Raw genomic sequence first — 27,292 nt, 5'->3', positions numbered from 1 at the left:
TTATTTATTCTTTATTTCTTTATTTTATGGGGAAAGCCAACTGTAAATATAGTTTTGAATATTCTCTAGCCAGTTCTATTTAAGCTATACATGCTGGTGTGGTTAGGCATACAGCTAAAAAAAAAAAAAAAAAAACGACGCATAAAACAAATTATTTGCATTTTTAACAAAAGAGAGATTTTGGTATTTACATTTTTTACTTCATAAGGGGAAAAAAACGTTGCGAAATGTAAAATATATGTCAGATGTGGGATTTGAACCCACGCCCACATTCGTGGACCAGATTGCTCCTTTTATATTTAGGAAGAGATAAATCTTGAGTCTGGCGCCTTAGACCGCTCGGCCAACCTGACATATTAGTTTTGGCAAAAAGTTTGATATTTATTATATATAATTAGATAATATTTGAAACAAAATAAAGATTTTTTTATAATAAAATGTTCGTACTTAAACTTATCCGTCTCTATTTATTTAGAATGATGAATTGTTACAGTTTGATATTTTAAACTTGTTTTATATTAGTTTCGTGAAGCAAGCTATTTTTAAAAAAAAGATTTACTATAGTCGTAAATATAAGTTTGAGGTTTTTTTAATTCCAACAAAAACAAGTAAAGTTTAATCACGTGTTTTAAAAAAATGTTTGAAAAGAAACGTCACTTATTTAATTTTTTCAGTCGAAGAAATCGTTTATCAGCACACAAATTAAGAAACTTTTTAAAAAATGTTTTTTTTTTAAACACAAAAAGAGTACATTTTCAAATGTATGAAAATCCTATTTCAAAAATTATGGTTCTGAATTATTAAATTATTGTCTTACTATTTTTATTACAAGTATTATTTTCTATGGTAATCGTTTCAAATCATCACTACTATCATATTGTTAGCCATTTTAATTTATTGTGTTGTAAAAAGATTTGTTCAAAAATGAAACGTTAAATTTCAAGATCTCTTATCGAATTGTTTTGTGGATTTTTGTGTTTTTCTCGATTAAGCAACAAATTTTGAAGAAAGCGTTAAAAATGCAAGAGAATGACAAATGTTTTTGTAATTGAATGCAATTTGTTATATAAATTTATTCATCTGTTTTTTTTAGCTCAATATTGTCTTTATCTAAGGCTGGGACAAACTGTGGAGTCAAAAGCTGAATAGAAGATTTGGGTTTTACAACCATACCTTTAGGAGTGTTAAAAATGTCAACGTGTTGTTGTCTTCCGGATGATTTGCTTGACTTTTCGGTTTGATCGTATGGTATTTGATCTTTAGCAATGAGATCAAAATTTAATTGAAAGCCATTTGGTGTATTTATAACGTTTGCTCCGGGTATGGTTTTTCTATTCACTTCGTTTTTATTCTTTGAGTTGATTATCCTCTGCACAAGTTCTTGTGGTGTTAAAGAGAGCATCCCTCCTTTGTGTTTACCTTCGCTGCATTTAAGAGTAAGACGAACTCCTCTTTTTTGTAGATTTGAGCAATTCAGAGCGTTTGTCGTTTTTGAAAGATCTCCGTTGGTATAGAACTTTACCAGATTTCCTGAATCTTTTGTCGTGTCAGCACCAATAGCTTGTAAGATTGTTTGCTTCGTTTCCGCGGAAGATGAATCATTTTTATTGAACGGTTTTATGGCACCTGTTAGTGCTTTTATTATTTGATTTAAATCAAAGTTACCTTGATTATTTTCTTGAGATCCAATTTGTAAACCTTGTGAAGTTTGCCCGTTGAGTGGAGAAATTAGAGGAGCCGCATTTACCACTGGATCTGGAGTACTTTTGTCTGCCACATGGTGCTCTATGAGCTTTTTGATTAATAAAGAAGGAGAAATGGAGACGGTCTTCTTTTCAGTGTCTACGCCATCTTTGAGAGGGGGGATACTATTACCTTCAGTTATGACTTTTCCAAAGACACAAGGTATATTAGATCGTTTGCAAGGTAATACCAACTGTTGCATCGATAAAAAATTTTGCGGCGGAACCTTTGATGAACTATTAAGATCTTCGTTTCCTGATTGAATTAATTTGTCAGTTCCAGTTGATGTGTTATTTATCTTAACATCTTTAAATAATGACGAGTTTCCAGCGGTTAAATCTTTACCTGATAAAGAAGACGTGGTAGAATTAGCTGATTCATTTTTTCCCACTGTTTGATTTACATTAGGATTCTCATTTTTTAGGAATTCTGTAGTGTGATTATTGCTCTCATTTCCACTGCTTTTCATTTGAGTTACAGGAGTAAAGGAAGCAATGTCAAACGCATTTTTTTCCGATCTTTCCAAACCACTACTGTTCATTGCATTACGCAGGATGTTAATTAGATTGGCTGGTAGAGAAATCGGCACAAGAGCAATCTGATTTGCAGGGACAGGGTTTGGTTTTACCTCTTGAGGAATTGCTGCAGCGATTGGGTTCGTTTTTTGCTTTTCTAACCCAGCAATTAAGGGGTTATTCTTTTGTTCAGAAAGTGAAACAGCGGTTGAAGGGAACGGAGCATCCGGTTTGATCTCTGTAGCCAATGGCACCGTCTTGTCTGTACTCGAATTAGTAAAAGCAAGTGGAAGTGCACCTGTTGGTTCATATTGCGATGTTAATGGTGCTTTTACATTTGACGAATCTGTGTTTATATGTATTTCCTTGTTTTTTATTTCTGTATTGCCGTCAGAATTTATTGTGTTCGTTTCTGACGATTTTATCGTAAAGGATTTTCCTGCTGCTAGAAGCTTACTAAGATCGATTTGCAAGTTATTATTCTCAGATACGCTTGTTGTTGGAACAGGGGCAGGAGCGGAACCAGGGGAAATTGCAGATACATTTTCAGCTTTGTTGTTACCATTTCCTATCAGTTGTGCCAGCGAGAAAGCTGGGATATTTATTGACAATGAAACATCACCACTTTCTGTTTTCAAGATTCCAGATCTTTCTTGGCCTAATTCATACTTTTTCGTTTTCTTTTGAAATACCTAAAATAAAAAAATTTTTGATTGGTAAACTTTTAAAGAAGAAAAAATGTGATAAGTTTTTGTCTCATTTTCAATTCGCAGAGAAATTTTTATGAGAACTTAAAAGATTCAGGTTTGGACCATACTACCTTCGTCAGCGAGCTACGTTTCCATTTAATTTCGTACTTTTTTGTTTTTCGCTGTTTTTCTAACCACGTGTGTAGTGGCTTAAAATATTCAAGAATCGCATCAGCATTCAGTTCTTTTTCTCCCGTCGCTTCCTTTAAAACTTGAGGCCAAGGCTTGCTTCTTCCTTTTTCTAGCATTTTTCTAGCAAAAGTTATTAAATTTTTCAAAAAAAAGAAATATTTTTGCTTATGAAAAAGTTGTGCAAAGTGTTAATAAAATTTTATATGTTAAATTACAGAACCGCATTATATTGGGATTAGAGAATAATTTTTTCAACATAAAGCAAAAGGTTACTTAAGAATATTTCCTGCTTCTTTCTCGTTGTATATTGAACACAAGAAAAGTGGACCAGAGAATTTTGTACTTCTACATAATTTTTTATGAAGTTGGAATTGAAGAACGTAGCTGAAGAAATATCTGCAATTAAGTAAAAAAAATTATAAATTTCTTGAGAAGAATAAATTGATTTAAAACATTCAATAAACACTTTTTAGCCAACGATATCTGTTCAAGTTTTAATGGAACAATTCAAAGTTTGAACATGCATTAAAAAAACCTTACGCCACATATGGGATGTTTGCTGCTATATGAAACTTCGATGCAGGATCAAAAGCGTCTGGTGGTCGGGAAACCGGAGGCTCTACACCCTGATACTCAACTCTAAAGTCCCACCACGCTTTGTTGTAAGTATTTTCCGTGATGTTTCCTTCGAACACTCGCCATCTCCACTTATCAACCAGTAAATTGTATGGGAGAGGGGCCAAACGCCGCAACGCTTGGTTCAAAAGAAAGTTAATTGTTTCATCTAAAGGTTTTAATCAAGAAAAAAAAAGCTTTATACATTTTTTTACACATTTCAGTTTACATCTTACGTTTACATATCAGTTTACATATTACGTTTAGATGTTAATTCTTTAATTAATTCTTTAAAAAAGATTGGCTAAACGAGAGTTTCCTAAACCAAAACAAAAAAGTTTTTCGATGGAAAATGATAAAAATAAACCGAAAAAAAAAAGAGAGAGAACGTAAAATCACCCTTGTTCCATTTCTCTTTTTTCAGCAGATTCACTTTTTTTAAATATGTTGGTGTTTCCACAGAAAGTGAAATAGTATCACCGATTGCTTCGTGGAAACCAGGATTAGCACCAGCTCTAAAAGTATTTGGTTGGTTTTTGTACGCTAGAAAGTATTCTATATGACCCATTTCATGATGAATAGTAGTCAAATCGTTTTGATTCACTTCGGCGCACATTTTTATTCTAATCAAAAAAATAGTCTTGTTCTTTTAACCAAAATCAAATTTTCAAATATTTAGAAATATAAATGTTAGCATTTTTCAGTTTAAAATTCTAAGTCTAAGATTTTTAATCAAAGTGAGTTTCGATCCCAATGAAATATTTCAATGTTTCTTGAAGGAAAATTAAAATTTGTATTTGAATATTTATTTAAACAGTCGCTCAGTTTTTTTTTCAAGCAAAGTTTTTTGAAACAATAATTATCTAATAATTAAAGAGTTATTGTCTGAAAAAATAAGGTTGCAAACCATTGAGATCCATTTCAAGGTTTGTACCTACGAACATTTGAATGATACAAAAAAATGTACAAAATGAAAGGAAGATTTTACATATTTCTTTTGAGAAAAATTGTGGTTTCATGGGTATTTTTTAAGGGTTTTAAGCTTTTGATGAGATCTTTCGGTGGCGAAAGAACTAAAAGTATTCAATTGAAAAAAAAATTTTTCCGATGATTTTTCCCAATTGATGGTGATTATAACTATCCTAAAAAGATAAAAATGTTCCTTAAGACTTTTACCTAACATCAGTGCTGCTTATATCCCATGCTGATGCATGACACACCATTTCTTTGTTCTTCGGTTTAATAAGCACCGAATTGTTCCAGAAACTTGTAGGCATCTTGTATAAACCTAACGAGGTGAAAAAATCCTCTGCTAAGGAGAACATTTTTTGAACGTTGAAGTTTTTATCTTGCAAGGTTTTAGTCACATCGAACACTTTTGAACTTTGGCTGGGTTTTACGAGATCAAAAATGTTTTCCCAGTTTTGTGCAAACATATCCCCAAGCACACTCGCTGGTATGCAGCCGTCTTTTGGAATTTTTATTATTTTTTTCTTCACCAACATGTATCTTACGTAAGCATGCAACTCTTCATAGAGAGGCTTTATTTTTGACCAGACTGCATCAAGGCTAATTTCGAAATCATCACCCATTTCGTAATCCGTTCTTAAAAAGTCTCCATAGTCAATCCAGCCATGCTCTCTTGCCCCAATATTTAACAAATCAATCATATTAGTGTACAAGGATTTGATGGGTGGACCAACAGTGTCTCTCCAACTTCTCCACGCCCAGTCTAACTTTTTTTTACTTCTTGAAGAACGCATTATTTCAGTTAAATTTGCTAACGTATACTCGACCGAATCTTTTTTTACTTTAGCTTTACTGAATATGCCGGTCATTTGTCCTATGGTTTCTTTGATTTCTCTCCTCATGTCTTCCGACGTGGGATCAGCATTTCGCCTAATCAACATGATTTGGCGCTGGATTTGTTGTGGTAAATCTATAACTTTTAGTTTACTTGCATTTTGACTGCTACTCAAGAAAAAATCGCTTAATTCTAAACCAATATCAACGGTTTTTTGAAGATTCTCTTCTGTGAGATCAGTTTCATATTGCCAATTTGCCAGACCGTTTTTTTTCATCATTTCATCCGCAGTTACATCAAAATTATTTAAAAATTTTCCTGCTTCAAAAATATCGTCTGTATATACGCTACCTTGATTTCCCTCGCTATAAGTTATTGTCCATGCAAATATAAGTATATAATTCGTATATAAGGTTCCATAACTTAACCAGAAAACATTTAAAAAAGCAGGTAGAATCAGCGAGAACATCATTAAAATGTTGGATTTATATCATAACATAACTACGAAACTATTCCGCCATGCGAAAAGACTTAATTACATTTATTCGAAAAGTTTTAATTCATCAATCTTTTTTTAATTTTATACTTTTTGCAACCCTCGTGAATTGATTTAGATTAGGGAAGGTTTTTTTTTGTTTAGATGCATGCTTGCTGAAGCATAAATGAAAAACAACTCACAAAGAGCAAGCTTTACTCATACTCTGGAAATAAACGAGTAAAAAGAAAAGAGAAATCGAAAAAAAAATAAAAACAAAAAATGAAAACAACTTGGCGATTGGAAATAATGAAGTTGAAAGGTAGAAAATTTCAAAAAATTTTTCGGTCTTTAAAACCCTGATTGTTTCCATTTTAAAATGGAATGGCGCTTTTTTTTATTGCAGTTACTCATGCATAACGTAAGCCATTAGTAAATAATGTGAAATATATTTTAAAAATTCCAACCAGCCTCTCATATAAACAGCAACTTGAAATAAAACTTTATTTTTTCTTAGAAACTTTTTTCTTAATTTATTTTCAATGCAAAATGCTGAAAAAAGAGTGTCAACGGTTATGATTGTCACTGACAGTCATTACGATCTATAAAAATCGTTATGACTGACAAACATTTTTGCAAATGTGATGTCGTTTTTGTGAAGAACTATCAAATGATTTAAACGATTATCATGGAGGTTAAGCGATTGACTGATCTGGTGTATTTTTTAGGGCTATATAAAGAATATCATGAGAATGACTTTCACAAAAAATATTTCTTTTGAGTGGTCCATTAAATATTTTGACTTAGTCCTTAATGTCACAGTTTGTGGTATGATGAAAAGATGCGTGTTGTGTTTCTAAAACACAATCCTAAACATCCTTCTTTTAAATTGCTCAAGCATTTGATTGCTTCCTTTGTTTAAGAAGAGGGCCTGCTTTATTTATCATCTGCTATAAGAAGAGGATTTTAAAAGTCACTAATCTTTTTTTACGATGTTGTTGCTGAAAGTCTCAAAAAAATAAACTAAAATGAATTAAAATACACGCCGTTAAATAAAGATACACGCCGTTTAAGAGTATAATTGGAGTTGCCAAAAATAAAATAGAAGAAAGATGAAATAAAAGGTTAGTATAAGTAAAGAGTCTAAGATATTTATTTTAGACTCTTTTCTTATACTAACTTTCTATTTCAGACATCGAAACTGCTTCGTAGACAATCAGAAGCATGGTTTCTCACCCTATTTGCTCGTACCAGACGCCACTAAAAATTTATCAAAATTATTAGTATAACATTGTTAAACAGTTGGTTGGTCGATTGGAACTATTCGATAATAAAGAGACATTTTTCTGTCCATAGTATTGTTTTTCTGTCCATAGAATTGTTCTGTCCATAGTATTGTTATTACCAACATTATAGTTCGGACGATCAATAGTATTTGTAGCTGTAAAAATATAGTTAGGATGACCGATAAAAAAATTTGTAGCTATAAAAATTTTGTTTTACATCTTTTACTGTTAATGTTCTTATTAAAAAATACGAAAAAAATTACTATTTTTTAAAAAGTTAAATTTAAATTTTTAAAATTTTTCGTTTATTATTATCTTTTTTTATTTTCAAAATTTTCCAGCAAATGAAATTTTCCCAAGAATAAGTTTAAAGATTAAAGGATTTTACAATATTTTAATGTAATCTACCATTAGCAACGTTCACAGCTTCAATCTTGTGACAGAACTTTGAGCTCACAGGCTTGATATATGACTCGGACGTTTCGGCCCGGACTCTAACGTTTAGAGTAAGTTGGCCCGGGCGTTTCTTATCCTCTAAACGGGTTTAGGAGTTGTAGAAGTCAAATAGCCCCCAAACACCAAGCATTAAGAATGATAAATAACATCTGCAACGAAAATAGAAAACCTCAGAAGATGTTCCTCGCACTTGTTTCACCCGTTAATATTAGGTTCAAAAATATTTTAAATTGAAATTTTTTTAACAATTACAGTAATGCCTTGCGGCATCCTGCGGTGTTAAAGCTTTATTGTATGCAATGAAACCCATGTTTTGAATAGTTTGGCGCTATATTACTGGTCAATCGTTAAAAAACTTACTAAAAAGTTCGCTGACATTTTGCTAGATTTAGTTTTAGTTTACCTGAAGATTAAAACTTACTTTTATGATGGTTACACCCTACCCCTACCCCCCCCCCCCTTCTTCAACCATTAAGAATTTGACCGAAAAATATATTTTATTCATCTTCTCATATTTTCATATTCTCTGAAGCTTTATGAGGTTAAAAATAAAAATAAAAAAAAGGTTTCAAATACCTTGTTTAATTTACTTAATTTAACAATAAATAACGCTTTAAAGTCCTTAGCAAAAGGTGCGGATTAAGACGGAGGCTAAGGAGGCTATATCCTAAGTAAATATAACATGAAATACACACTCCGCCATAGAATATGACAATTGATTTGAAATAAGTTTTATACCAAAAAAAACTAATTGTTTCGAATATTTTTTTTTTTTTTTTTTTGACACTTAAAAAAAAAAAAAAAAAAACTTTATTGCCTGATGAAATCCTATTCTGAAAATGGAAGTCAAATGTGAAGCGAAATTTGCTTGGCTCCATGCGGAAATTCCAATCCACAGAAAGGGAAGGAAGTTGAAACACCTCAATCAAAAACAGTTTTAAGGAAAAGAACGTGTAAAATGTAACCCGGAATAAAGAAAAAAGACTTCAGTTGTAACAACCAGGCTAATTAGGTCAATGAGAAGGCTAATCAGGTCAATGAGAAGGATGGTAAAAGACCTCAATGTGTCAAAAGGAACATTGGTACTAGGGTTGGGAATCGCGGGATCCTGCAGTTTTTTACAATCCCGAAATCTCGGGGTTGAGCGCTTAATCTCAGGATTAGAATTTTTACAAGGAAAAATAGATTACAGTTTACTTATTTTCTTATCATATAATCTTATTTGTTTGAACATTTTTAAACTCAAATTTATTCAGTTAAAATTTGACTATTTTGAATGAAAAGAGTTAACTCTCATATAAAAAAATTTTCAATGGTGGAATTTTTTTACTAGTTTTGTGTGTTTTGTGTTTTTTAATGAATTTTATAAAAGATTAGGATTTAGCAAAGTTTCTAACTTTTTTAAATTGCTGCTCTATAAAAAATATTCACGAATACGTTTATAGTTGCATGGTTGGATTTATCTATGAATAATGATAAGTTGCAGTAGGTCTTACAACTATAAGATTCCAAAGTTTACCCACAACAGTCAACACGCAAAATGATTGTATATTACAGTAAAAAGGTAAAAAATTACTTAATCATAGAAATAGCTGACAAAAATAAAAAATTCGGCGAAAGAGAAAAATTTCCTTTATTTTTTGATGAATGGATATTATCACATACCGATTGAATACTAATTTGCACGCACTAAATTACCGAATCTGGATTTAGTTTGTATAATAGGATGAATGCCTGCAGATTTATTATCGAGTCATTAGAACAAAAGCTCGCAGAATTTGGAACTTTTGAAAAGATATTCTTGGTGTTATAGTTGTAATGGTATCAGTTGATGGAGCAAGTGAATGAGAAGCAATATGAATGGAGCAAGTGGTATGAGAAAATTTAGGAAACTATGCCTGTTGACTTCAACAGCAATACTTTGCCTAAGGTGTTCAACATGGTGCACATTATGGCGCGCATCATACTTTGTAACTGGCTGTCATTAAAGTACTAATTCAAAAGTATGATATAGAAAAACAAATAGATTAGCAATTCGATGAAGAAGAACAATAGAAGAAGAATTTTTAAAGAGTAACTTTTGCGAGGATGAGAACTTTTCTGATCACGAAGAATCGCTTGATCTTGAAACATATCACCAAAAAAAAATTTACCGAGGGACCCTATTCTATGTAAGACACGAGGTGACTTTTAAGAAATAAAGCTCGGGATTATAATTGCAAATTGGTGCCAGTTTATTGGCCAGAGCCAAAAAGCTTCTTTTTACTAACCGTCTAAATTATTTGAGATTGGAATGTTCCAAAAAGCTCGTTTATATGTTGAAGAAAAAACAGCCAATTTTGTTGTTCTCAAACAAAAAATTGCTCTCTCCTTTTGAATCTCAAACAAAAAAGGAATTGAATATTTAATAACTTTAATCCAGCTACAACCGAACTGACCTAAGTGTGGGGGGTTACGGCTGCAAGAAAGAGTGGGTTAGCTTCTCAGTTGGCATCCTTCATCCAACGAAGAGTTTACAAAAGTGTTTTTTTTCCTATTTAAAAAAGTTATTTAAAAAAAAAAAAAAAAAAAATCTTGATTCAAAAAATAAGTGTTCTTTACAACGTCCTTATGAACTTTGACGAGTGGTATCCATTATCTGAGGTACCACTCGTCAAAGTTCATAAGGACACAAAAATTGTAATTGCAAAGTAAAGATGAGTGAATTTCAACATGTAATTTTTGCTCTTTTTTTTGTTAAAAAACGACAGAAAAACTTTATAAGATGGTTTTAGTTATTTACAACTATATTTAAATGTAATAAATAACTAAATCATTACTTAACTTATAACTATATTTAACAGTTATAAATAACTATTGGAACTATATTATATAGTAAGCTTATATTATAAGCTGTTCATAAAATTAAAATTAGAGGTAATTGTACTTTGATAACAATTTAGCCTGCATCTTTCTTGTTTTTATAACAAAACGGCGTTTGGTCATAAAATGATGACACTACAAAAGTTATGTTTTTTGCGAAACAATTTTTTCTCAGTTTTCGCTAAGTAAGGCAATAATAATAATAATAATAACAATAATAATAATAATAATAATAATAATAATAATAAAAATAGTAATAATAATAATAATAATAATAATAATAAAAATAGTAATAATAATAATAATAATAATAATGATAATAATAATTATTATTATTATTATTATTATTATTATAATAATAATAATAATAATAATAATAATAATAATAATAATAATAATAATAATAATAACAATAAAAATAATAATAATAAAAATAATAGTGATAATAATAATAATAATAATAATAATAATAATAATAATAATAATAATAATAATAATAATAATAATAATAATAATGATAATAAAAACAATAATAAAAAAAATAATAAAAATAATAATAAAAATAATAATAATGATAATAATAATAATTATAATAATGATGACAACAATAATAATAATAAAAATAATAATAATACAGTAAATTTGCGAACTTTAAATTAGTGTAAACTGTGAATAAAGCCAGTCCAGAGAAAATATGCAGAATGGCAGAAAGCATACCAACAGTAGAAACGTATACCAATTTTTCTCCGGATTAAGCTTGACCGTTATTTCAAATCTCCGATTATCTGCTCAAAAGTACTTGTTATTGAGAAATGCTTTACTAAATAAGGATGACAAATTTTTTCCCAATTATAATCAAATAAAAGAAGCAAAGGTAAAAAGCATTGTAGATGACGTAGAAACTAGTGAAACAAAGCTTTTACTAAAACATACATGAGAAAGGAAACAAAATCAATTTTGTTTCTGGAAACAAAATCAAAGGAGAGTATACAGAAACTACAAAATACTAATTTGTTTTTAATATCAAAATGGGAATGTGATAGATCCTCAGGACAAAGTAAATATAAACAAAAAATCACTAAAGGACTTTCTTCATGACTTCAATGGTCTCGATAAGGCTTCAAGAAGAATGGTATATGCCAGGACCTTCATCATTCAGTTCACAAGGTTGCAAATGCTTTTGGAAAAATGATAAGCCAACATCAAAAAATTTTTACCGACCAATTTTGTTTGAATACACCGCAGAAACTAAAAAAAAACAAAGGAGGTAACAAAAATATAAAAAATCAAATAGCAAAACTACGCATCAACTATGATCGAAATTTATGGAATTCAAATCACTATTCGTCATCAATTTTATCAAAAAACGATAGATGGGAAACTGGGGCGTAGTGTTAAAACCGATACAGCTTCCAAGTTCATCGTGTTTTTTATTTTGTAAAGCTACTACTTCACACTTGAGTGATTTTGACGGAGATAGAAAAATCAATGAAGAAGTCCTACAGTTTGGTATTTCTCCATTACGCGTGACAATCAGGATTATGGAACATATTTTGCATACTGCCTATAATGATATCTTTGGAGCGACAACTTCTATAAGAAATAATTCTATCGAAAAAAATGCAAGAGGCTGAAAAAAAAAAACAAACTCAAAGGGAGTTCAGAGAAAGGTTAGGACTTGTTATTGATTCTCCAAAAGAAAACTGTGGAAATACAAATGATGAAAATACAACTCGCAGGTTTTTTAAGGAGCCAGAGCTTACAGCGATCTGATGTACATGTAACTTTCATCATCTGATCCTTACTTAAAGGGGCCACAAGCAAAAGTGAGTTAGATCCAGAAGTCTTAAATTTACTTAATTTGGACGATTCTAATGTCACCATTTAACATGTTTCAGTTTATTTTTTCTCGTGTAACAATAGTTTACAAATATTACATTTTCTGTTAAAGTAATTAAATACATTTTGCATATATTCTCATAATATGTTCAAAATTTTTTTGTAATGTTTTCCTTATTTTCAAGAATGTGACCATATTAATGCTTATTTCTTGGAGTACATATGCTGTTCGATAGGTCTGTTAGAGGATTGATACTGATATTGACTAAAATTAGGGCTTCTGAGTTTCCATAGCAACTCTTGCTGTGGAAAATATTACCATTAAATTCAGCATTGTTGATTTACCGGGGGTAGCAGTTAAGACCAATCTGATAACTGGTTCTATTTTGGAGATAATAAATTTGGTCATGTTTTTGGCTTTTTGCCACATTTTGTGTTGGTGTTTGTGCACAATACTCATGGCCAGGACTTTAAAATTTACTAAAGTAAAAAAACATCAAGACAAACTACGTTTTCACTACTTTTTTAATGAAATAGTTCTTCCGTAAAAAATTCTCTACATGATTGCATCATTTGCCTTAAAAGATTCCGTTTAGCCTCCGTTATGACGAATCCATCCTGGATAATCCTGATTCAATTAACGAACTTGTAGGATTAAAGCTTCCACTTAAAATGGGCATACTCTTTAAAGATTCTAACCATAACCAAAAGAGTGGTAAATTTGATTTCATTACTTAAATTGGTAATAAGCCATTCTTTAATTCTGCAGATAAAACTTGAAAAAAATTGGGAAAAAACCGATAGAAATATATTATTATTTACATTTTTTGAATGATAATTTAACATTGGTTAAAATTGTCACAAATTTTTGCCGGGTTTTTAAAAATTTCTGACGTTTACGAGCTTTTTGTGTGCTGAATTCCTTTTGTGGGATGTTTTATATGTAATAAAAAATTTAATTTTTTTTCTTCTGAAGAACTCTTGATTTTACCTTAACACTACAACATTATTGCATACCTCAGCAGAAAAAAATATCCAATGTCCCAACAGAAAACATTATTGCATACCTCAGCAGTAAAACATTATTATATACCTTTGCAGAAAGTCACTGAAAATAAACCCAATGCAAATACTAAAACTCTAAATTAATTTGATTGATTTACATATAATATACCTTAAACTTCTATTAGCTTTGTCAATAAACTTAAATGATTCACTGGTACACATTCTTGAAAAAAATGAAATTTATGAAATTAAAAATACAGTCCCTGATCAAATTTATTAGCCCACCTTATCAATTTTGTTGATTTTTGAGGATTTAATGTTTTTGGTGCCATTTAAATCTGATTGCAATATTGTTACAAGTTGATTTATATTTTTTTGTTTACAACTTAACACTTTCAAGCTTAAAGAAATATAAAATTTTATTATGGTGGCAACAATTTCAGGGGAATAAGTGAAACCTGTTTAATTCATAAAATTCATTTTTGTCATCCATACTGATTTCATATGTTTTTTTTTAAGTGTAGTGATGTTTTTCTTAACCATTGTTATTTAACTACATAAGAATTGTGTTATAATATACTTTGGAACAATTTTTAAGCAATTATTTCAATATTTTATTATGTATTTTTTTTATAAAAACCAATTTTTATTTAAAATAGTTTCAGTAAAGATAAATTGTTTAAAAGCTCTAAATTACAAAATGGGAAAAAAAGAAGATATCAGTTCTGAAACAAAAGCAATTATTCAATATCTTTTGACCAACAAGCATTCCTCAATAAGTGAAATATCAAGAGAATGTGATATGTCAAGAGGCACTCTAAAACAAATTCAAGACAAATTAAAAAAAAACCTCCCATTATGTGTTTGGAGACAAGCCAAATGCAGTTGAAAAAAGAAAATAACACCCAGGAATGAGAGAATGCTAGTAAAAATAGTAAAAGAAAATAGATTTGCAACATGTTCTGCAATAACCAGCAAGTTAAATGAGGTGGGAATAAATGTAGCGACAATCACTGTTTGAAGAAGTTTGCATGAATTGGGCATTAGAAGTAAAAAGGCCGGCATAAAAGCCAAAATTAACCAAAGTACAAGGAAGAAAATGCCTGGATTGGGCGAAAAAGTATCGTAGTTTCACTGTTGATGACTGCAAATTGGTAAGTCATTATAATACAATAATTAGAAGTTTTTTTCTTAATATTTCAGTCTTATATTCTGTGATAATTTTTATTCTGTTTTCTTTAGGTATGATTCAGCGATGAGTCTACCATAGAAATTATGACTCAAAAGTCTCAATATGTCAAAAGGGCTGTCAATGAAAAATTCCATGAAGATTGTATAATCCAAACAACTAAACATCCTTCTGAAGTCATGTTTTGGTCGGTAATCAGCGGGAAAGGCCTTGATTGACTGTTCATTTTAGATGGAATATTAAAACAGGATCAATACAAAAAAGTTATTGAAACTTGTCTTTTACCTCAATTGAAGGAGTGGTTTCCAAACAAGCAAAAAAAATATTTATGTAAGATGGAGCCACACAGCAAAATCCATTAAAAAATTATTAGCTTCTCAAAAAATTCCACTATTGGATTGGCCAGGGAACTGGCCAATCCAATAGTGGAATTTTTCTATAGGGTTTAATTTTCTATAGAGATTTTCAATGGAGATTTCTCTCTTTAATAACTCCCATATATTTTCTATAGGGTTTAAAGCCAGATTTAAACCCTATAGCATGTATGGGAGTTACTAAAGAGAGAAATCTCCACCGAAAAGGCCATAAATAGGACCCAATTGATTGAAAAAGTTATTTGGCATTGGAACCATAATGCACATTTGAAAGAAATGGCTTTAAATTGTCTCTATAGTATGCCAAATTGCCTTCATGCAGTAATTAAAAATAAGGGAGGATCAACAAAATATTGAGAATTTTTCTTAATAAACATATTCTTATCAAAACTTTGTGTATTTTATGTTAGAAAATAATTATATTTTATGTAAATAAAAAAATTTTTTTTTTGTATTTTTGAAGAAAAAATCAAATTTTACTACTAGAATGAGAAAAGTTACAAAAATAGCAACATGGGCTAATAATTGATCAGGGACTGTAAATAATATTTACTGATTCTTCACTTACATACTTTGGATATTTGTATGGTAAACTAAAAACATTGCATTTCAAAAACATGTAAATCAAAACAGAAATTTCTACTCATTAGACTATGAAATTGAATATTTAAGTTGGTATAGGATAAAATTGAGTTTATATTTTCCTTTAAGCAGTTTTAAATATTGTAACAGTTATTGATATTAAAAACCTTTTATAATGCAATCTTACAAATTGTTAAAAAAAACAAGGTATTTTTTCACATTTTTTAAAAAACTGATTTGAAAAAAACTTTAATAGCACATACCTTAACTTGTTATTGTCTTAAATACAACATTGTCAAATAGTATTTTAAAAATATTTTACTATAAAAACAAAAAAGTCATTGCTCAAAAAGCAGTCTTTAAAACTCATATCTTTTTTTAAAATTTAGATAAATCCATTCATTCAAGTTTTCTTCATGTTCTCAATAAGTTGGATTTAGTTCTGATAATGAACACAAGTAAAAATTTTTTTTTACAAATTTTTTCAAATATTATTCTTTCACAAGTAAAAATTAAGAGTTTCTTTCAAGTTAAGAGCTAATTCATAAACCAAACTATATCTGTTTAAAATTTACCCAGCACAAGATTCTTCATTAAAACAGTCTTCATTAATACCAACTGGGTGGGTTGCTTGTTAAGTTAGAGGAATAAAATCCAGCAGCATTTCACATAAAAATGACATTATTTACATTCTACAAACCTCTGTGTTTGTGCGAATTACCACTTTTATATTCTGGTAAAGAAATAGTTTCACTGGTACGTTCATGCAAACTACTATTTGATACTTTGGTAAAGAAATTATTTTGCCAATACATTCATGTATATTACCATTTTTATACTCTGATTAAAAAAAACTTTCACAATTTTCTTGACATAAAAAAATGCTATTACTGATAATATCTAGTTAAGGTAATTTTAATCAAATTCTGCTATTAGATCCTAAATACATTGAGATAAATGTTGAAAGATTTTTTCTTGTACATTTTCTGTAAGAATACCTTAATGTTATGATATCCTTACTAAAGGAAACAAGAGTGAGGTAGGTTAAACATGACTGACAACTTCTAAACTAACAAGATGCATTTAATCATGATTAAGGCTTTTAAAATGACTAAACCATTTAAAAATATCTTCTAAAACTTTTCAGTAATATGAATTTTAATAAAAAGATTCAGCAACATATAAAACTCTACTGACAGCTAACTCCAAATTTGAGCTTAGATTAACATTGCAGTTCAACAGATCTCCTTCGATAAGAGCTAAAGACCATAAAATTGGTATAAGACAATCTGTGTTTCTATACAATTTTATAGTATGGTGAGATAAAATTAATTCTAATTGCTTTTTTTAGGGGAAAAAGACATGACCAACTGAAACAACAACAACAAAATATTATCAGTAAATAGAACAGAACGGATTCTATCAACAGAAAAATTCTTTTGAAAAGATAATAACAATTTCCGAACAAAATTTGCAAAAAAATTACAAATACAACAAAGTATAAAGTCCGAATTATTATTAACACCAACACAGTATTAAGTCCGAATTATTATTATCACCATAACGACGCTGTCAAACATGAAAATCTTCATCAAAATGTTAAAATTAAAGGATTAATCTATTTAAAATGATTTCACTTGATGACTCATCTCCCGAAATTATTTAAAATAGATCTTTATGCTCTTCTATAAGGTTGGTTTTAAACTTAAAAAGCATCAAAATTTGTATCACTGCTCGAAAAAATTTTCATTGCTTAACTAAAGTTTTTTTCCGTTTTGAAGATTCGTGACATTTCCGTTTTGAAGATTCGTGACGATATTTTTTAATATCGCACACAGCATAGTAAATTATTGTTCACTAGAAACTCGAGACTATCAGCGGTTATGCAAAGTGAAATAAATACGATGATGTCATCAATAGCAGAACAGTTTGTTTAATCGAACTGTTTAATCGACTAAAAGATACGTTTAATCGAACGAGTAGAGAGTTAAAACGGACAAGCAAAGCTTTTAATTCCTTAAGTCTTGGTTACCGATTAATTAAAATGATAGAAGATTTCAAAAGGCAAGAGCGCATAAAGAATGTAACAAACAGTTTTGCAGCGTCAGCATTGGCAAGTATACAACAACTTTATAACTTTCTTTTTTTTTTTTTTTTTTTTTTTTCTTTTATTATTAAATATTTAATTGTTAAAGCAATTTTAAAAACGCTTTTGAAGTTTGTAAATAAAACAATATTTACATCTTTTTTTGAAACAAAGAATGGTGTTTTAAACTTTATTAAACGCTTTAAAAAAGAAAGATGTTTTGTAGGTTAATTTTGTTTCAGAGTTTATCTTATTAAAATTGGGAACTAAAAAGATGAAATATTTGTTAATTAAAACCAAATTTAATTTATGTAATATAAATCTTGATGTTTTTTTATAGAATAATACAAATGAAAAATTTTACCACGAAATCATTAAAACATTAAAAACAATACTGACAATAGACAAGAATTAAAAGCGTTACATAATATTTTGTTATCAAGAAATCTGGCGAAATAAGATTATTGCCAAAGTTACCTTAGGTGTTTATAAAAGAAAATTTTCCATTTAACTAACTTAAGTCAACTCGGGGTTAATTTGTATACGTTTTTTTTTTTTTTTTTTTTTTTTTTTTTTTTTCTGAGGCGGCTTTTTGAAAAATCGCTCACTTACCACGGTCGTTCAGAGGTGACAAGTTATACGCAAGCGCAGTAGTAACTTTAAAAAAGTCAAATTTTAATAATGGCTACGGTCCGTAGCAACGAATTTTTTTATTTAGTTGACTGATTATTTATAAATGTTTCCATATAAATCAACATTTTAAACTCTTTCTAAAACTAAAATCATAATAAGTATATCTCAGTTGCATAAGAAAATGATTCAAATAAAATAAAGTTTATATCAAAAAGTTTAAAGTTGCGCTTTTCTAAGTAAATTAACATTCTTGAATATGCTGATTTGTTTACGTTTTTAAAAATATATTATCTAATTTTCTGAGCGTAGAAATTAAATAATTTTTTTTTTTAAATTCAGATGAGTTTTTATAGTATTTAACACTTTTATCAGATCTTAGCACTCAATTTTTTCTTCTTGTAAATAAACATACAAACACTCACACAGCTAAATATATATATATATATACATACATACATACATACATACATACATACATACATACATACATACATACATACATACATACATACATACATACATACATATATATATATATATATATATATATATATATATATATATATACACACACACACACACATAAATACATATATTACATTCATACATACATATATTTTTTCTTTTACATTCTGATATTTTTTACCTTCTGAATTGGGTTTGATTGCTTTTCGTTTGCTTAGGCAATTCAATAAGCTATCCAGTTATATTTTAAGATCAGTGTATTAGAGCAATCGCGACCAAATTTAAAGTGGAGTGAGCTTATTTCATTATCAAGCGTTAGTGTTTGGTTTTTCCTTTTTTTTTAACGAATGATAATGAATAAAGAACAAATTTCTATATCAATCTTTTAATATAAATCAAATTTTCTGAAGTTTATTAAAATAAAACTCTTCATACGTTTAAAACAGCCAGGTTTTTGGTGTGAAATAGCAAGATTTGTTTAGTTTTTCAGGTGTTTTTTTTTAATTTTTATTACTTCTCATCTCACTCCTTACTCTTACAGGTTTATTTACTTTTGCTTTGTATTCATAATTGGTCTCTTTATTGTTTGTTATTACATTTAAAATTTGTGTGCTATTTTAGGATCAAGGACATATATTGATACAATGTTTTCAGCTGTTTGGCAACTTTTTACTGATCAACTTTAAAGATTAAATTTTTTTAAAATTAGCTTGAAGTTTCCTTGAGTCACAATTTTGGTCAAATTAGATTAAAAATGTGCTCTAAATAGAGTGGTTAGTTTTTTCTTTAACACTTTCAACATTTTTCACTGAATTATGTGATTAGCCTTTTTTTTTTTTTTAATGTTTGATATGATACCAGAACTATATTTGTATATATAAACATGATAAAACAAGTTTATCTTTTAACACAAAAAGTATAAGCCAAAATTTTATTTATTACCTATTTATATATATATATATATATATATATATATATATATATATATATATATATATATATATATATATATATATATATATATATATATATATATATATATATATATATATATATAGTGGACCGGTGAAAAGTTGCCAAACAGCTGATGAAACATTGCATCAATACATAGAAGTTGTTCAATAATATGAAGCAAAAGGAAGGGCAGATTGTAAAAAAACCTGGAAGAGTAGGGAGTTTCCTGCTATTGGTTTGTTTAAGCCTCTGCTTAAGCAAACAAATTACCAATTCATCAAAATATATACTAACATTAATGGCAATGAGAAAATAAATAATATCAAACTGCAACAAAAAACTTTTTTTTTCATGAATTGGTTTTGACAAGGCTATGTGGGTGTGTTTCCCTCGTCAGTTATGCCTTTGCCACAGCAATCTTGGTTTCTAGTTTGGTAATGTAGAGACAGTTATGGAGAATATAACTACATCTAATTAGATAATACAGCTGTTTTATTGACAATAAATATTTATTAAAAGCCTTAGTTAAAATTAGAAACGTTGTTGATGAATAACTGATGATGAAGATGATGATGATGATGATGATGATGATGACGATGATGATGATGATGATGATGATGATGATGATAATGATGACGATGAAACCAAATTAGATGCAAATGAGAATATTGATGATGATAACAATGGGGCTGATTGTGGTAATATTAACGATTTATCAAGGCAGATGCACTTATGATTAATATCTAAATCATATTCTTTGATTGAATTAAACTTTTTTTTACATATACATGCAATAGTCAACATAATTAAAAGAGAATTTTTTTTAATACTGGAAATCAAATCTTCTGGTAAAATAAGCTGTTTATATTTTGGACATGTTTCATTGAGTTGGTTAACCTTTATATTTTCCACAAGACAGAAAACACAAAATAAGTGTTCACATTTTTTTAGAGTTGCTGGTTGTTTTGGTATTTTACCATAAAAATTACACTGGTAAAGTTGTAAATGAGGATTGATTTCTTTTTTTAGTTCTTCAATATCTATTTCCAAGTCATGTGCTGTCACAATGCTTTTTTTAATGGTAGCAATCATGGAAGATGACCACACTTTTTTACCAATACCAGGGCAACCAATAAGCATTTTTATTTTTGTTTTAGTGATTTAGTAACATTTAAACTTTTACTGAGTTTTTCTAACTGCTGATAACAATAGCATTTATCACAATGAGTTTTCCAGTTGATATTTAAAAGAAGTGTTGTTGATTTCATTCTTTTGATCATATTATATATGGTATCATAACGTTTTGAAAATTTTTAGATGAGTGTACATTCTCTAAATCTGACAACATGACATGGAATACATAGTTCAATGTTCTTTTTTTGGTTTATTCCAATAGGATACTTTTTTTTCCCAACCAAATATCCACAGACCCTGTAAATAAGATTCAAATTTTTGTAATTGATTTTTATCTAAAAATAATTAAACTTTTTGGATAGTTCTTGTGAATAACCATCAAACTTAACCACATGCATTATGTAGTGTTTATATTCATGAAGTAAATTAAGCTAATAAATCAATAAAAAACTTCATATAAAGTAAAATATTTTATTTAAAATTATTAAAAACATTTAGTCAAGTTTTTTACATAAGGACAATTTTTATTTCGCAAACGATATAAATAAAATGTTATCAATTTAGGACAATAGTTAGATGTAAATTTTGAACAAGAAAAAAAATTGAGTGCTAAGATTTTTTATAAGAAATAAAAAGTTAAAAGATTCATATAAGTAAAAGTAGAAAAACTTTTAAGTTTTATCGCTCAAAAAAAATGTAAAAAGACTTCCAAATTTGTAAACAAATCAAAGAAAAAGTTTTTTTATGTAGATCCTCTTCAATCATAAAATAATATTCCTCTTTCATTTTACTTACTTCTTAATAAAATTAAGTTACCGAGACATTACTAACAGTCTAAAAGCTGGTTATCAACGTAGACGATTTTAAAAAACGTGATAAGTAATGAAAAATTGGTCGCTAAGTAAAAATTCATTCTGTAACGAAGGTCCGTAGCCATTTTGAAAGTTCTAAAATTTTCATAATCCAACTGCGCTTGCGCACAATAACCTGTCGCTTATTAACAGAGTTTGAACGACCGTGTTACGGGTAAATTTATCAAACTTAAGTATATTTATGGCTTTTTTTTTCAATTTAGTAAAGTCGTCCACAATTTTCTGCCCGTTTTATTTATCTTAGTCCAACCTATTTTTTTCTTTTTGTCTTTTCATTTCCTTTATATATTATCAATTTTATAAATTTCATGTTATAAATCGTTTTTTTTTAAATTCATTTATTCATACATATCATAAATACCTTTAAGGTGGCTCACCCCCTCTAAATCTAACTTTTTATTTATAAAGGTTAAAAACTTGTTTTTTATTTTTTATATAAGGAAATTCTATTAAAACTTTAACTTCTTAAAAGAAAAATGAAATTTCCATTTTTTGATGCTGAGTCAGCATAATTTGTCTAAAATCTTACCTTAGCTAAAACAATGATATCTTGAGTAAAATTTGCACTGAATGCACCATATTTTGCCAAATGGTAGCTAAATAGTTGCTCCAGGGCTGGAACTAAAATTTTTTTCAAATGTTAAAAAAAACTAAAATGGCAGCAATAAAGGTGCAGAAATTGATTTAGTGCCTGTGTCAGTCTAACAAACTACATTCAAACTAATTTATTTATGCTTAAAATGTTATAATTCTAGTCCCAGCCCTCATAAATAAGTTAATCAACATACTGTGAAAATTTGAAGATAAAAGCTTTAACCAAACTGAAGATATTAACGTTTTCGTAAGAAAAATATATTAAAATAAGAAAGTCTTAAAAAACACATTTTAAAAAAAAAAACATAAAAACAAAAAGTTTTTTTTATAAAAAGTTACTAAAAACTGCCACTAGCATAAGATTTCATATCATCATTCTCCTTGTCGATGTCTAAATAACCTTTGTTTATTGATCTTATATGTTTTCTTCGTGTTTTACTAACATCAGTCGATTTTCTTGACATATTTGATAGTCGGTTTTTATCTTTTTTGAAAGCTCCTTTTTCAAAATAAACACCTCCAGAAAACCCAAGCATTTTAAAAATGCAACTTAAAGAAGAAAATCCATCATTGTAATTTAAAATAGAAGAATAAACAGATATTTCAAGAATTTTCCTTGCAGTAAAAGTAGTTTTAGGGCATCGCTGCCATATCAAACCATTAAATGACTCATTGCAGTTTTGTGTCATCCTATGTAAACACTTTCTTAGCATTTCAGGGTTTGATAATTCTTGAAAAATAGGTTTAATTTCCTCCATAATTGCTACAGGTAAATTTATTTTTTGTCTATAGCTTGTTTTACCCGTAACTATCTGATTGCCATTTGCACCAACTGCTTTTCCCTTTTAAACAAAATTGATGACGAGTGACTTCATATGGAAAGTTTGTACAATGGTAAAGTACAGCTATTACAGAATTTCTCATACTCAGTAGGTTATTTTTATTTTGTCTTATAGCCATTCCAACAAAGTTCTGCATTGTGTTAATAGTTTTATTGGTCAACCTTCCTTTTCCGGATATTTTTAAGCCATCGCTTAACAACCTGCCTTTAAAATCTTTAATTTTTTGACGCAAACGAGAGCCTACTCTTTTCTGATAATGGCCAATACATTCTAGCTTTTCAATAACATAATCACCGTATGGTTTACTTTTAACAACATTAGAAAATGAACTTGAGTCACCATCTCCAAGGTACTTAGTATATCTTAAATTATACTTTTGTATGGACGAATGGAATATTTCTTGAGCTCCAGCAGCTTCCATTGACCCTGCTGAGCCAAAATGATTTACTTGACAAGTGTGTGTAGCTTTCCAATATTCAAAATCAATAGGATTATTAATTCTTCTATGTACTTCACACTGCATACAAAACTTAGATAAAGAACAAACATCAATCACCTTTTTATTTTCATGCGAAAGACCAGCAACAACACCATTTAGGGAGGAGTACCCACGACGTTGCCATGTTCCATCTATTGATATGCCACAGTCAATAATTTCATCATCAGAAGCATTTGCATTTATAATTTCCCTTAGTTCTGATACAGCAGCTTTCATACTCTGAGAACTGCTTTCTTTATAAACTTTATGTAGTTTATTGTTTGTAATATTATAACTGTGATTCGTAAGAGGTGGAGGCATATTCATTATAGCAGTAAAAGTAGACATAGCTTCTCTACCACGTCCAATTTCACGAAATGCCATAACAGCACGTAAATTTATTTCATATGGTTTTGAACTAGAAACACTTTGATTTACAGATGATGATGAATAAAATGTACTTTCAAAGTCACAGTTTGAACATTGTATTATAATTCCAATAGAAAATCCCATACGTATAGATTCATTATGAAAAAAAGTTAGCTTGCTATTACACTCACTGCATGTGGAATACTGTTCAAATATATTTTTAATAATTCTAAAGTTACAAATAAAGAAAAAATTGTCAACTTCGGAATCACAATTTGTTGCAGCACTAAAGTTATGTTTTTTCTTAAGCTTTGATGCACTTGTTGTTTCTGATTTCCTGCTACAACCATTTACTTCCTCTGCTCTCCTTGTATACCTATTTCCATGATATTTTCTCTTTAAATTTCTAATTTTATTCCTTTTGTTCGCCATATCGAGATAGATAGTTTTCAGTTAAATTACATTGAATTAATGATACAGAGCACATTTTTAAGAAATATTACATTTTACAGAACAGTAGAAAAGCATAATAGATCTAACATTGAAAAATAGTTCAAAACTTTAAGTTTAAACCTTCAAGAAGTAATGAATAAATTTGTTGTTTACACCGTTGCTATGGCGTTGCTAAGGAGTAGGAAACTGTATTAACCACAATAACGGTATTTTTTGTTACTTTTTAAGCATATAATAGTAAAAATATATTATGAATTTTGTACTTCGATGCTTAATATAACATAATTCAAAAAAAAAAAAAAATTTTTTTTTTGATTTTTAATGGGGGTGAGCCACCTTAATTATGTATGCAAATATCTATCTATAAGGACTTCTCATTCTTATTGTGGGAACAGTTAAAATCAATGTCGAAATTTGCGAGTATTGTTATTAGTAAATATAATAAAACTTATGACAAAATAAATTTTAAAAGTAAGAAGTTTGATGATTTTTTTCATTCTTTGTAAAATATAATTAATGTGTAGCCACACGTTAATTATATTTTACAAAGAATGAAAAAAATCGTGTAGCCACACGTTAATTATATTTTAAAAAGAATGAAAAAAATCATCAAACTTCTTGCAGTGAAATAAAAAAGATTTTATTTTATTGTTCGAATCTGAAACCCGAATCTTGGATAGTGAATCTGAAATCAAATTAATTTTAGTCGCACCGACTTTTAGAGAAAATGACGTTCTCGATATTTTAGAATTAAAACTTCTGATTTCTTTTTAGATTGATTCTGCGATAACCTACGCTTCAGTAATTTACATCTGGATAAAACAAAGTGCAGTTCTAAGAGACATTACATCTTTGGTTTGTTCAATTGAAATTGTTTGCTTGCTTCCTATATCAACTTTAACATCAATCCTTTTGTTAAAATCAAAGAGTTCAAAATACGATCAACGCTTAGATGCTATAGGTGCTTGGATTCTTATGCAATTTATAAATCTACTTGGAAACATAGGACTTATAACTAGCATCGTGTGGTCCAGTGGTGATGTATTTCTTCAATCAAACTTTCCGTTGACAATCTTATTATGGTGGAAATGCGCGTTTGTGTTGCTTCAGGTTTCTTCACTTATTTATTCAATATATATTGTTTTAAATCCGTTAAAATTTATTGAAGAAGAACCTAGAAGCATTATAGGCTCAAATGTTTACTCATATTTTACGGACCGACAAAGTAATTTACCTAATTCGTCAGTTTCAACGGCCCATCATCATCAAATACCTTATTATTTAAATCCTAATTTAGGAGTTCCAAATCATGGTTATTTACAAGAATCGATGCCACACTCTACGCTGTTTTAAACTCATTAAAAAGTAAACATAGCTTTACTTGAGAATTTGCAGATCTTCTTTTTTTTGTTTGTTTGTTTGCTTACTGACTAAACAATTATAATGTAAATATAAAAACGTTTCTAGTTATTTGTAGAGATTTTAAGTTATTTGTTTTTTTTTTTCATTTTTAAACAACGCCTACGTGTTAGTATCATTAATATATCGCCATCATGCATAATTCTTTGCTGTGCGTAACGTAACTTTCTCTGAGTTCTCCGCACAAATAAATGCACTAAATGGACGTTGGGTCAGATTCTACTGCATTTTGTTATGAGAACTTTAGAAACAAAAGGTTTAAAGAATGAATTTATGAATAATGGGCTTATAAGTTTTAACATAACAAAAATGATTTCAATAGAATAAAAATGATTAGGCTGAATGAAATACTTTCTATGTAGGCTGATTGTTTTCTAGCGAAACATACCCCGAAACCAGCATCGTAAATTAGACGAATCTTTCGCAAATTTTTCATAGAAGTAATCGTCTTTAATCTTAAATGCTCTATTCAGTCTTTTTGTTAAACTCATTGTTTCCACTCCAACCCCAAGTCTCAATATGTTTAATATGAACTGCTTATTTACTTTATGATAAACCCTCTCATCCCTAGCATGAGTTTCAAAATATTATTATACTAGATAATTATGTAGATGAGAGTGAGGCGAAATTTCTTAATGTTTTTATCTCATCAACTACGCAGTGCGAATCTCTTGATATTAATTTACTTTATGCCACATTCCATGTGAGATATAACCTACTAACATTGAAAAAAGTAACGGATCTGTGAAAAGATGTCTGTGGGCGTTGTGTTATTATCAAAATTTGTTCTTATTTAAAACGTGTTGCTGTCATTGTACCTCGAAATAACAATTTTTCAAAATAGTAGGAGAGACTTGTATTGAATGGACCACAAAATTAGACTTTTTTATAAATGCGATTAATATTTATTTTGTGAATAATTATGGCGGGTTTTTTACTTCAAAAGACAAGATTCATATCTTAACTACCCTTGAAAGGTGTAAACCAGTGATCAAGTACAACTGTTAAAAAATGCGATAAACCTGCACTAAATGACCTGCACTAAATTGTTTAATGTTCCATTCAGTACAACTGATTGTAATAAATAAAATGTTGAATTATGCACAGCAATGAGGGTATATTGATGTTCCGATATTGAATGATAATATTGTTATCCTAGTGAAAATTAACCTAAAATGAATCATAATAAACCATGAGTTTTATAGTTTCTTATGCCCACGATCTTTTTTTTTATATGTTACTCTTATATGTTAGAAAGTGTTTATTGATTTAAATCTATTCATCATAAATAGGAGCTTAAAAAAAAGAAAAGAGTATGTTGAGACAATCTAGATTTTTCTGACAACGAAAATAATGTAAGTTGAAAT

The 27,292-nt window shown here is 29.0% G+C and overlaps 2 protein-coding genes, 1 non-coding gene and 1 pseudogene across 4 annotated transcripts; 1 reads left to right on the top strand and 3 right to left on the bottom strand.

Annotated features, from left to right (window-relative positions):
* Positions 1 to 239: 239 nt before the first annotated feature.
* Positions 240 to 353, bottom strand: Trnal-caa (transfer RNA leucine (anticodon CAA)). Its single transcript has 2 exons — positions 316 to 353; positions 240 to 285 (listed from the first exon to the last, which is right to left on the bottom strand). It is a non-coding gene; the product is annotated as a tRNA-Leu (tRNA).
* A 686-nt stretch (positions 354 to 1,039) lies between these two features.
* Positions 1,040 to 6,204, bottom strand: LOC145191047 (uncharacterized). Its single transcript, XM_080067985.2, has 6 exons — positions 4,931 to 6,204; positions 4,154 to 4,377; positions 3,680 to 3,923; positions 3,413 to 3,535; positions 3,079 to 3,259; positions 1,040 to 2,950 (listed from the first exon to the last, which is right to left on the bottom strand). Exons 1-6 carry the CDS (start codon positions 6,028 to 6,030, stop codon positions 1,073 to 1,075), a joined length of 3,750 nt encoding a protein of 1,249 aa, XP_079924111.2. The 5' UTR covers positions 6,031 to 6,204; the 3' UTR covers positions 1,040 to 1,072.
* Positions 6,205 to 6,255: 51 nt separating this feature from the next.
* LOC145191607 (uncharacterized) lies at positions 6,256 to 25,996 on the top strand. 2 transcript variants are annotated; one of them, XM_090066139.1, is made up of 3 exons: positions 6,256 to 6,355; positions 16,978 to 17,739; positions 25,281 to 25,996. In XM_090066139.1, exons 2-3 carry the CDS (start codon positions 17,671 to 17,673, stop codon positions 25,857 to 25,859), a joined length of 648 nt encoding a protein of 215 aa, XP_089922265.1. In that variant the 5' UTR covers positions 6,256 to 6,355; positions 16,978 to 17,670; the 3' UTR covers positions 25,860 to 25,996. The 2 variants fall into 2 exon arrangements, 1 of the variants encoding a protein (XP_089922265.1); XR_016444831.1 differs by lacking the exon at positions 6,256 to 6,355 and having other exon boundaries at positions 17,554 to 17,743; positions 25,281 to 25,548.
* Positions 22,588 to 24,613, bottom strand: LOC149881829 (uncharacterized; annotated as a pseudogene).
* Positions 25,997 to 27,292: the final 1,296 nt, after the last annotated feature.

The sequence above is a fragment of the Hydra viridissima genome, unplaced genomic scaffold, assembly GCF_058129835.1.
Source record: "Hydra viridissima isolate aposymbiotic clone 2 unplaced genomic scaffold, HvirCarnegie_v1 scaffold_11, whole genome shotgun sequence".
Taxonomy (NCBI): domain Eukaryota; kingdom Metazoa; phylum Cnidaria; class Hydrozoa; order Anthoathecata; family Hydridae; genus Hydra; species Hydra viridissima.
Note: the sequence above shows the minus strand (reverse complement) of the source record. Positions and strands in the feature narration are given on the sequence as shown.